This window comes from Botryllus schlosseri, chromosome 16 (genome assembly GCF_051294905.1).
Source record: "Botryllus schlosseri isolate E-star chromosome 16, Bs_hap1, whole genome shotgun sequence".
Lineage (NCBI taxonomy): Eukaryota > Metazoa > Chordata > Ascidiacea > Stolidobranchia > Styelidae > Botryllus > Botryllus schlosseri.
This window is the reverse complement of record NC_137251.1, coordinates 2,311,089-2,323,158: the sequence shown is the minus strand read 5'-3', so window position 1 is coordinate 2,323,158 and position 12,070 is coordinate 2,311,089. Positions and strand designations below refer to the sequence as shown.

Sequence of the window (12,070 nt, the reverse complement as noted above, 5' to 3'; positions counted from 1 at the left end):
GTGCCGGATGTCATAGTCTTCTTCATTGTCAATCCTTCTTTGTCGGCCATTTTTAGACGCTATTTCTTGTTATTTTCCTTTCTTTCCTCATCGGGTCATCGTGTCGCAAGAACAGCGACTCGAGTGATGAGGAGCTCAGAATAACCTCCGACGTCGGGACTTGAGCCCGGGCTGCCTGCGTAGAGGACGCCAACGCTCACAACCTAGCGAGATAGTGTAATGGTTGTGCGTCCGGCTTCTCGAGCGGTAGGTCGTGGGTTCGATCCCCGGCCGGGTCATACCAAAGACTCGAAAAATGGTATCCGCAGCTATCCTGCTAGGCGCTCAGCAATCACGGATAGCATGGAGGAGAAAAAAAACGGGGGCGCAGACTAGATGACCTCATGGGGCCGTATCGCAACTCCGTCGCCAAAGCATCTCGATGGTGCAGGCGAGAAAGAATATCATATCTCTCTCTCTCTCTCTCTCAACCACGCTATCTCCCATGAAATTCTTTGGAAAATGTCTCGAAAACAGACACTCGAGCCAGAATAATATGTAGTTTTCAGAGTGTATGCCTACTGCCGCATCGTGGTCGCAACGAGTGATATAGTAAGCTACGAGCCTTTCGTTCAGGTTCGTGTTCGGTATGGGAACCTGAACTTTATGTTCGCAAACGTAATTGACATATGGTTCTATAAATCGAACATTTTTTGAGAACCACTGCCTTAAACAATAGACAAATGATATACGTACTAACGGCACAAAAGACGATGGCATGTCATCGACGGAAAGCAATCAAGTTCAATGATGGCAACTGCAGATAAGAAATAGCAAGCTGCAACGCCAATACATGATCAGAAAATGCGTATTGACGTATATTTAAATCTTACAGAAAATCCTTTGGCCTATATATCCGAGTCCCAAATAATGCATGCAAATATTGGATGAGTCAAGAGAACTCCGCTCATAAAATGATGGTCTTGAGCCCCCATATGACGAGCAACCCAACTTCTAGGCTACTCCAAGTCGTTTGAACACCTTCCTATCTTTTCATTTTATCGCAGTTTTGACGTGTTTTGAAATGATGAAAATATAAATAAACTGATACTGATACTATTTTGCGATTTTTTTGAGAGAGTGCGCTATAGTTCGGTATAGTTGTGATCAAGATCAGACTAGTTGGTCGACCTCATAGTCGCATCCATTATTCCTACGATTCCGAATGCTGTGTTATGCGCTTTCTTCAGTTTCGACGGGCCACTTTTATTGGTAACGATCGAGTGTCGATTTCTCAGGCGTCGAATCCTATCTGCCCCCACAATCAGGCTCGAACAATGATGTCTGGTGAAACGAGAGAGTAGCTTAAGAGAAAAAGAGCGGACATCATTGTTGCGTTCCAATGCCAATCTCCACAACAATGAAAAATTCGAGGCTGATTGTGGGGGTTCCAGGGCCGCGAACGGAATAAAATTTATATTTTCGTAATCAGTGCAGAGTCAGCTTTCGATTGATATCCGTTTTACCAAATTTAATGCTCGGCAAGCCGGTCAAAAATGACCGTCAAATTGCCTGTAGTCAAATGGAAATTGTGACGTGAATCAATTTCACTGAGCCGTGAGATTTGCTTGCGTCGAGACCATATAGGACACTATGGTTTGATGAGCATAAAGACTTATCTCTCTGACCCAAATGATTTTTTTATCCAACTCGATGCTCAAAGCTGACTGCTCACTGCTCAGTGCTCTCTGCTGTAGCTCATACCTGGAAGTGAATCCTCTGCTATTGAACATGCCCGATAAGACTTTCCGAGGCAATTAAATGTTATATTCAAAAGGAATCTTTACTTGTTGCTGACGATTACCCCCGGCGAGTGTCAGCCGAAAATATACGAATATATGAATAATATTGATTAGGATATGCTTGAGTAACAGTGCTCTCATGCGAGATTGACACATCGCCAACTTGCGGTTATGGGTTGGTTTGATGTATTTGATGTATATTTGCAAATAAATATTAAATAATCGTTGGATCTATGGAAGAAGTAGTGAACCCGCGGGCATGATGCTGCGTTGGGAACTGGCATTGCAAAAGTCTAGCAGTCCAGCTATGTGTAAACTATGTTAATAATTTCTTCTAGTGAATTTTGTAAATGTGGTCAAAGTTCTGATCCTGATATGAATGTGAATTTCACTGGGACTGGATCAGGCCAAATTGTTGAGGAGCAGTGGAATACAGTACAGTCGGGCCGGATGCCGGTAGTGTATGATATGTATGATCAGGAAGCGAAAGTACGAAAGCTGGCGTGTATTGTAATACCAATAGTCTACTTCTGAATACGCTTATCCAGGATTTGATGCTACAATATATTATACTGGTGCATTGGTGCGAGTGTAGTTTAGTCAGTGTGTGCACTACAAAAATAAATGGAACCAATTTGATCATTGATCTTTCTGTCTCAAATCGATTTTTTAGCAGAAAAAGTCTTATAGACAAATTAGTCTTACTAGGTAGGCCTACGGTACTTTCTGTCTCAAAAGTATGACCCAAATTGATCGAAAATAGTAGCAGTGCTTTGGGGGCATACTTTTCAGTGTTAGGCTCCGAGTGAAGCATGAGAGAGACCTGAATTTGCAGTGTTGGGATAATACTGTACTAAGGAGTTTACAAGACATTCACTAGATAACGTTATATCAAGATACCTGCCACCCAGAGTGGAATTGGTGGCAAACGTCACGCGCAACTTTCCATTCAATTCCTTAATTATTTTAGGGAAGAAACCCTTCTGTCACGCGCAACTTATTGCCAAAAACAACCACTAATTCCAGTCTGGCCTGCCACCCAGACTGGAACCGGTGGTTGTTTTCGACAACATGTTGTGCGTGACAGACGGATTTCTTGAGTGATTGAAAAATTCCATTGGCGTGACGGAAATATTTTTCACTCTGATTCGATACTGAATTATTTATTAAACAACACAATGTGCTGAAATAGACCTGGTATACGCTGGACTAGGGTTACTCCGTATATTCGCTATTGCGCAAATGCAACGCTTACTTGCGTTCATTGTAAAGCGCAAGCGCCTTATTCTTGATCTGGACTCTGGTATCGCTTTGTGACGTCAGCATAATTCATTAATCGGTGTGATCAGATATAACTGCTCGCGTCACGTTGCGTGTGCCGTTGCCACCGATTCCACTCTGGCCTGCCACTTACCACTCAACATGTATTATTCAGAACAATATATACGCTTGTCTGAGTCAATACTATCATTTGTGGTGAGTGGGTAAAATGAGACCAAAAAACTGCAAAATTCGTCTTAAAAACAAGACTAGAAAGACTGAATCATCAAAAATTATCTCGATAAGCTAGCTGCGTGTAACCGAATTTTATCAGAGTCACCTTTCCCGCGGGTCCTATGCAGTTGGAATGACTGCAATCTGTTTAAAACGACTGCTCAATGTCTCGCTCCATCATTTACTGATATTTATTGTCTGCTACTATCTCGAATTTTGGGCAAAATGTTTTTAAATTGTGTGATCAAGTCTCTAGCTTACGTTAAACGGACCCACACCCACAGGCCACATGTAATTGCAGTAGACAGTGGTCATGATGGCCTAAGTGGCACAGTACAACTAACCAGTAGGATAGGATTACCAATCCGCTAGGCAGTCTATTCATATTTACAGTAGGTATAAACAAGCAAGCTTACTGGTGATGTGAATGCTGGAGAGATCACGCATGTCGTTTTGCATCACAATGTGTGTTGCAATGTAGGTCTACATTGTGTGTCTTGAATGGAAAAAAGGTATAAAACCGCGGATTATGATTATCCATCCAAGATGAGATTTTGATTCATTTTCACTTGTCTCAATATTCAGGCTTTATTTAATTCCCTTCTAGACAAGACTCAATAGTGTACAATCTGTGGTGAGCTGTCCAAATAGCTCCCAAACTTACTTTTTAGTGAATGTATCTATATGAAGAGTTTATTGTACGGCCATGAATTAGTATTTTCATTTGAATATAGTAATCAAACTTTTTGTCTTCGCACCACAGGCAGGGTATGTAAAAACAGCAGAATGTACCTTAATTGGCTCGGTAAATACATTATCGTTCTAGTTGCGTTGCGGGAAGTTTCGACTGCCGACAAGAAAGAATGTACGGCGGACATGATCAAGTACGAATACACAGAATGCAAAGATGGCGCTCGGTGGAAGGTCGCGGTACCAAAATCGTCCGATTGCGTCTTGACCGCCCCGCCAGCTCCTGTACACCAAGCGGGATGTGAAATTTCATGTTTGCGTGGCGAATTCTTAGACGAGAACACTCAAACTTGCAAGTCTTGCCCACCTGGCACATATTCTTTAGGCAATGGAATTCGTTACGACAGATGGGACAGAATACCTGAAGGATTTTCTGTAACGACCACGTCTTCGTCTTTCCCTGAATTCGGGTACAGTCCGAAAGTATCTAACTGTTCAATGTCAGGTTGGACTGCGAGAGGTGGTTACATTAGTTCCAGCACCGATGACTGCTCTAGCTCATTGACTTACACAGTTGATATCGCTGTTAAAGGGTCTATGTCTTTCGTGTATCAAAGCACTGATGAAGACTTGATTTTTCATTTCTTTGTAAGAAACGGAGACTGTCAAATCTCAGCGTCCGACAGGAATAACACATTCCTATCTACCACCGGGACATCTTGGAAAAAGTACACATTGCTGTTGGAAAAAGGCAGAAACTTGCTGACTTGGAAAACAAACGGTTTGCTGCTGGGTAGTAAAACGAGACTGCGGCCTGCATTGATCAAAGAAATCGAGATATTCGGGGTGTCTTTCCTCACGAAATGCCATCCGTGTAAACCGGGTTATTTCAGTGAGACAGAAAAGTCCGATTGGTGCCGTCCTTGTTTAGCAGGTACGCACAGCAAGGAAGGCGCGATCCACTGCACAAAATGCAACGAGACCGAAAGTTATTCTCATGCTGCATCTGCCGAGTGCATCGAAAAACAAGCTTGTACTGTAGGTGATTACTTCCATACATTATCGTCATGCAGAAATGGGAAGACAATAGTGTCGTATGATTGGAACTCTCCCCAAATTTGCCGTGAGGATCTGCAGGACTCTGTGGCATTACCGAAATCGGGAATGCAGGAAGCTTGCGCACCTTGTAACCCTGGTTTTTACGGCGGTAAGACTGGCTGTGCCCCGTGTCGCAAAGGGTCGTATTCCAAAGACGGTAACTCGACTTGTAAAAACTGCCCGGTTGGCAGTCACCCGGTTTTTGCTTACGTATATCACTGGTGGGACACCTTGCCGTCGAACATGGCTGTTTCTTGCTTGACGACTAACCAGGAAACGTGCCTAGGACCGAACGGATGGTCGTCAAACGGCGGTATGATCGCGAGCACCGCTAGTGAAACCCCTGTTGCGTATCTGCTTCTGAAATTGGAAATTCTCGGATTTCGTAGCGTGAAACGTGACGCGGCTGGCGAAAGCGAATATGGCAGACTTACGTTTGTGTTTGAACTCAAGTGTTTTGATGATTGTGTTTTGTACGTAATGAAAAATGCGAAAGGCGGTAGCACGCGGGTGCTAGCGTCGTGGCACAAAAAGACAGAGAAAACCAGTTTCGAATATGTCTTTCGCAGAAACGAGACCATGAACATCACTCTCGCTTATCAAAAGACCAGCAGACAACTTCACGTCGACAGGCAATACTCGGGTGATATGGCTGTTATTTACTCGATGGAACTGTATAACGCTGTAGGCGCGCCCGCCATTGACTGTATCGATTGTGTGGCCGGTTCTGACGATTCGGGATGCATACCCTGCCCCGCCGGACACAAGATCGACTCAAATTCGAAATCGTGTGTCAAGTGTCCGCCAAACACGATTCTACCTCACGAAACTATCCAAAGTCAGAACTGTTCCATGTGTTCCACCGGTACTAAAAGCAATAACGCGCAGACAGCGTGTCGAAACGATTGTGCGTTTGATTCGTTAATTACCAGTCGTTCCTATGACTTCGGTAAACTATCGACAAACCAACTCAGTATCACTCCGCCGAGTTTTACTGGCGGTCACAAATACGTCCATTACTATAATTTCAGCGTTTGCGGAAATAACGGCTTCGGGAACGCGCGATGCTCCTCAAATAACACAGGAAACTCTGTGATGAAGGAGGAAGTGTCGGGGATGATATGTCGTTCGACTAGGTTTACGTCGTTGGGCGACGCTGGCAAAGATATGCATCTGTTCTCGCAACCGAAAGTTATCGCTTCCGTGTTGATGGAAGTGTACGAAGACACCAGCTCTAACGCTACCGATAACAAAATGTGTGGGTCTCAAATATTCCCTACCGGCCGGGAACTGTATTTCAATGACATTGTTTACCGATACGCGCATCCTACTCCGAGTGATGACTGCCCTAGCGGCACCACAGCGTCTGTTAGGCTGCGGTGCAATCCTGAAGTCCTCGCCAAAGAATCCACGATCGTAATGCCGAAAAACTACCCTGAAGGTTCTTGCGATGGGTGTAATTTCCATTTTCTGTGGGAGTCAGTAGACGCGTGCCCTATGTGCGAAGAAACCGATTATTATTCTATAAAAAGTGGGTGCGAAGACGGCTTTATTACGACCCAGTATTTGTGGCATTCGTATCCGAAACGGTGTAGGGGCGGATCGCTGCCCGAAGATAGCCAAACAGCGTGTACGGACATAAAATTCTACGTTGAAGTCGGTGTGTTAGCGGCCGCTATGCTTATATCAGCGATGATGATGGTGACTTTTCTGTTTTGGCGGAAAAATCGCAGTTTGGAATACAAGTATCAGAGATTGGTCGGTAATTCGGATGGAAATTCGGAGTTGAAAGCGGCCGATACTTGCGCGATGTCGGGCAGCGAGTCAGATAGCGATGACGACGCCGTTGTTTTTCGTAAGAGGAAAGCGAAAATGATGAAAAAAGACGAGACCGTTCCTCTCAACCACTCTCAAAATTTCCTCAAAATGTAATTGGTTCTGTAGTGCGAAATCGTTCTACGTGTGTTGTCGATGATATGCAGCGTTATTTCTTGGTGCTAGAAATCGTTTTCGCGATGCAGTATGTTTTATAACGTAGATTGTATCTATTAATTGTACTTGTCTTACAGCGATGCCATACAAAAGTACCAATATCGAGGCTAGAATTACAGATTTCTAAATCGTTGTCACGCAAATCTGTCCGTTGTGTACATTGCTATGGATGAAATTCACACTTTTTCTTCAATGCTTTTTCTTTTCTGTAGTTTGATTACCAAGTGAACGTGGCTGGTCGTTTGTGGCTTGAGATTATCTGACATTTCTGTTAAAAATTTCGTTTGCTTACATTGTCTATTCGGAGATATGTGCAAGTGTTGTCTATTCGGAGATATGTGCAAGTGTTGCAAGAGATTCCACAAAATTACTATGTTGCAATTTTGTCAAGACCAAGTGACTTTACTGAAATGACGACATGTTCCTTGTTACTGAACTACTTTAGTTGGTAATAGATCCTTTTTATGCGTGATTTCACAGAGTAGGTATGTTCCTTGGACCATATCCTAAATGGAGATTATCTTGCTTACTGTAATTCAGTATCGATGTCTTTTGTGATTTGATTTGAACTATTCAATGCACGCAGTTGGCTGCTCTAAGCTTCGCACAATGCTTAGAAAATCTATTTTGGATTCACTATCTCATCATTCCAACACTAACTAATCAATTTAATCTTGAAGGCTTTGGGTAGAAAGCATGGAAACAAGGTGATTGGTGCAGTATTGATTTTGTTTTCTTTTTCATATTGTTATAATCAGCCTGCAATATTCGCGACTCTGTACTGGGTGCTGCAATGAAATATACTAACAGGAATTAACATTCGTTTATTATCTTGTGCTATCAACTGGGTCTCACCTAAAATCAAATGAGTTTAATCATGGTCAGCCTCAACTTGAATTTGTACTGTATTTTATGACTTCTGACCCCCACGTAATCTCACATCGAACTGTACTGCGTATTCGATTTAAAAAAATTTTCCTCATCGTTTTTACGTGTTGCACATTTTTTACGTTTTCAATTATATTTTGCCGATCATGGATTGATATGACCAAAAGTTTCCTATTTTTTCGCCGGGTAAATGCAGTATTTGGAAATCGTGCTTTGACACAGCGTGTACTATTCGTGGTCTTCATATTTTCGGGCAATTATGCTGTGAGATTACTTTTATTATACATACATCTGTTTGGTGTGCTTGCATTTTGGAGTTTTGCGCGGAAAATTCTTCAAATAACGCGGTCCTGCGTGCTCTTCGTGGTGATATTATATATTGTGTGTCACTGTATTGTTATTGTAGTATTGTATCCAAGGTAGCTGTTGTCATGTGTCGTTGAGTACTTACAAACACTTGTCATGGTTTGAGTCAATAAATGTGTTCTGGGCATGTGATACTGGTCTCGCTATGTAACTATCTTAATAAAAGAGACATGTAAATACTTCTGATAGCAGACGTCTTGATATTTTTTGACACGGAGGCTGTGCTGATAGGATGCCTGCGACTTGAGGTGAATGTATGTGTTCAATTCAAAATAATTCAATTCCTTTTCAACATGAGAACGACCATATGCAATCCTCTACACCCCATGTCACGACATGTAAATTGTCCAACATTACATGCAATGTTTATTTCCAATATAATTTGACACAAAAAATATTTGTCAGTGCCGTGAAATGATGCAGCGTCATTTCTTAATGTCCGGAACAACTACAACTGAGCACTACATCGATCACTCCTGATTCCTGGGAGGCATCATCGCAAACAAACACTTCAGAGTTTTGAACTACTCTCGGGTCGCAGCATGCACATTTTGCTGTAATGAAACAAGATATCCGGTAAATATCACGTTAACCATGGTATGAATCACAGAGTAGATGTCACATTTTCGAGAGGAAAGCTTGAAAAGTAGTTCTCTGAATTTTCGCCCTCATCAATTGGATCGACGATAACGTTAATTTAAATACGGACCACAAGCAAAATTATAGTAACACGGTTTTAACTTTTTCAAATTGTTTCAGTTGTGAGTCCATTGATCAAGGATAATCCCAGAATTATCAAAGAAAAACTCAAATAACTCCGCTTCTACGGTTTGGAATTGAGTCAAATTTGTTTTGCATCGTTTTTGAAGACAGCGCAACAATTTCATGTGGTTGACAGAGAAATTTGAATTTTTTTTTTGAATTTTTGGGTAAAATCAAAATTTTCAAGCTGTACGAAATCCGCCATTATTGGTTGGAATGAATTCATATTTGGTGTGCGCAACCTAACGATTCAATCACGTAGCCAGCAAAATTCAGGAAAAAAAGTTTTTTTTGAACAGCCCTACTGGTCAGTCATGTTGAGACTCTGCATAACTGATGGGGCTATGCATCCTTGGATAATGGCAGATGTGGTAAAGCAGTCAACGTTATTACTCAAGTAGAAGCAGAAGTATTGCCGTAAGTTTCTACTCAAGACCGGACGTAACAATTTCCAATATTTGTCAAAACTACTTCCAGTGGAAGTTGAAAATGAAAGATCTGAAACTACTCCAGTAGGGTAAGTAATTTCTTCCAGCTCCTTTAAAAATTGCAGGATCCATCTTAGCGATTAGCATAAAATCTTCGGAACTAGCACTACAATCTTCGGAAACATATTTTCAGTCAATGAGGTATTCGTGCAAGATAGTGTAGTGGTGAAGCGTCCGGCTTCTTGATCGGTAGGTCGTGGGTTCAATCACCGGCCGGGTCAGACCAAAGACCTGATTAGTAGCACTGGTATTCATGACCTCCACGCTTGACGCTCAGCATTATCGGGTTAGCATGGAGGGGTGGTGCAAGACTTAAAAAGGATATATTTGCGCCATCCTTGTGCAATATATATATATCATGAGTCGGTTTATATGCCACATAAACAACAAGGACAAAAATACATCACCTCCTTTTCTTAAAAGTTCTTATAACAATTTCACTCATAAAAGAGATAGATTTCACCACTCAATGAAAATTATCAGAATTAATTTTCGATTCAGGTATTTGAATCCTTGCGCCTAGCCCTAAAACGAATTCTTACGTTCAATCGCTCCTGTCAACGGATTATGATCAATTATCGTCGGGCATGGGCCTGTGCAAGTCCCAACGTTTATTCTGTCTGCGGTCGTGCAGTTTACGCCATTGATGGTACGATTGACAAACTCTCGCTTTTCCTGATATCTGCACCACAAACCTGTAAAAAGTCAGTGGTCAGAAATACAGTTGGTCTTAAACAGGCAATAAACTTATTGAGACTAAGTTTGATTAAGTCGCCAAAAATCTTAGTTTTAAAGTGGGGCATCAACATCCTTACCTTCAATCATAGTAAATATAAATTATTTTACATCTGAAGTCAACCAGAAGGTTATTTATCCTGTATTATCTGGATTTTGTGGCCCCACTGGCAAGAATACCGGGGAAAAGGTCATCACAAATCCATTTCGAGCAACATAAAATTTCGAACTGTTACTTGAACCTGTCTATGCAAGAAGCTTTCGTTCAATCCCATTAGAAACTTAAATAATACTACTGAATTCATAAGCCAAAGTACCCAATATTTTTCAAAATTGAAATGGTCGCCGAGCGTGTTGTCACGCATCCCCGAACGAAAACTGATACTGATTTAAAATAACCTGTAGTTGGATTACTATGACAGTTTTGAACACAGAGGAGATGAAAAGAATTTAGTAACAAATTAAGAATGGACTTAATTACAGCATATTTCAAGAGGGGGAATATAAAAGTAGGATCGTATTTAAGTGACCAGCTACGGTGCTAATGTAATCCTTAATCAGGCGTAATATAACCGACCTTTCACATTCAAAATATTGCGACTAACATATTATAAATGACGAGAACGACACCAGTGAAGGAACTGTGCAGACGACATTTCAATATGAAACTGCAATTTATGAGGGGATTAAAAATTAAATCTGGAAAATTTGTGACGTAAATTTCGTGTTTCATGATAAAAGATGATACTAGTTTTTGAATTGGTGGTGGTTTAAATGTTGGCAATACGGAAGAATTATGAGTGGTACCAAAGAGTTTGAAGCATGGAAATATTCATCGGGGATTAGGTTATACCTAACTGAATACGAAGGTCTTTGAACGAGTAGGTTCTTGCCGAAGAAACTGCATTTTCAGACTTTTGACTAATCAGTAACTATTTCTAATTTGAAGATGATGGATTTGCGTTTGTACACAGAATCATACCAATCTTGAATTGAATGAGGTAAATATGGATGTGACAGTTACTAAATCAAAGATTTTTGTTAGGAACTATCATATTATACAAAGAACATAAATGTATCGATTTATTGTAACTTTCCAGTACCAATGATCTTGATTAAAAATGTGTTTCAAAAGCTAGATATATTGTCCCAATGTCAGATAATTTCTAATTTCAGAAAGTGACTTACATTCCTTGCAGCACCCATGTGTGTCATCACGAATTTGAACGATACCACCTCTCTGAAAAAGGTATAGCATTACGCAACTACTTCGATGGTGACGTCACGATGCAACTTACGTTTGTGCACGAAGTTTCGTTGAATGGTGGGCAATTGTACGCTTCAGTTGTTATGGTCGGGCAATCGGCGGTTTTCGAGCATGTCATATTTTGGCAATCTTCCATCCAGCTGGTGCCCACCTGGGTATAGACATTGCCTTTTGAAATCGATCAACAAACATTTAGAAAATCAATTTTAAAAACTATGACAGAGAGGATATGTTTACAAAGTAGTTTTCTAATCAACAATTATTGCAGATTGATTTATCAACAGTCACCAGATTATGATAGTAATATCATGTCAATAATTTCAATCCAACGGAATACAATGCAATATAAAACCTCTCTGATGTAAACTGAGGTAAATAAGTGTGGCAAAATCAGGGCAGGTGCCAGCAAAATCCTACGAGATAAATATGCTTTTAAACCTTTCAATGTATTTTATGCTGTGACATGCCACCATACATTTCTGGCTATGTTCATTGGCATAGTCGTTATT

The 12,070-nt window shown here is 41.1% G+C and overlaps 2 protein-coding genes across 2 annotated transcripts in view; one reads left to right on the top strand and one right to left on the bottom strand.

The window, feature by feature from the left end:
- The first annotated feature begins 2,058 nt into the window (after positions 1-2,058).
- LOC145458924 (endosome/lysosome-associated apoptosis and autophagy regulator family member 2-like) lies at positions 2,059-8,488 on the top strand. The gene has a single exon (XM_080337436.1). The coding sequence runs from the start codon at positions 3,960-3,962 to the stop codon at positions 6,993-6,995; it is 3,036 nt and encodes a 1,011-aa protein (XP_080193562.1). The 5' UTR covers positions 2,059-3,959; the 3' UTR covers positions 6,996-8,488.
- A 174-nt stretch (positions 8,489-8,662) lies between these two features.
- LOC145458923 (uncharacterized) overlaps positions 8,663-12,070 on the bottom strand; it is a 112,938-nt gene continuing 109,530 nt past the window's right edge. The window contains exons 86-89 of the mRNA XM_080337435.1: positions 11,593-11,712; positions 11,483-11,534; positions 10,102-10,254; positions 8,663-8,863 (exon numbers count right to left, since the gene is read on the bottom strand). Of these exons, the coding sequence (XP_080193561.1) occupies positions 8,742-8,863; positions 10,102-10,254; positions 11,483-11,534; positions 11,593-11,712 (447 nt within the window). The 3' untranslated portion in view covers positions 8,663-8,741. The remainder of the gene's footprint in view (positions 8,864-10,101; positions 10,255-11,482; positions 11,535-11,592; positions 11,713-12,070) is intronic.

What these genes read in the sequence shown, in the direction of transcription:
- LOC145458924 (XM_080337436.1), top strand. Translation starts at nt 3,960, where the DNA reads ATGAAGAGTTTATTGTACGGCCATGAATTAGTATTTTCATTTGAATAT.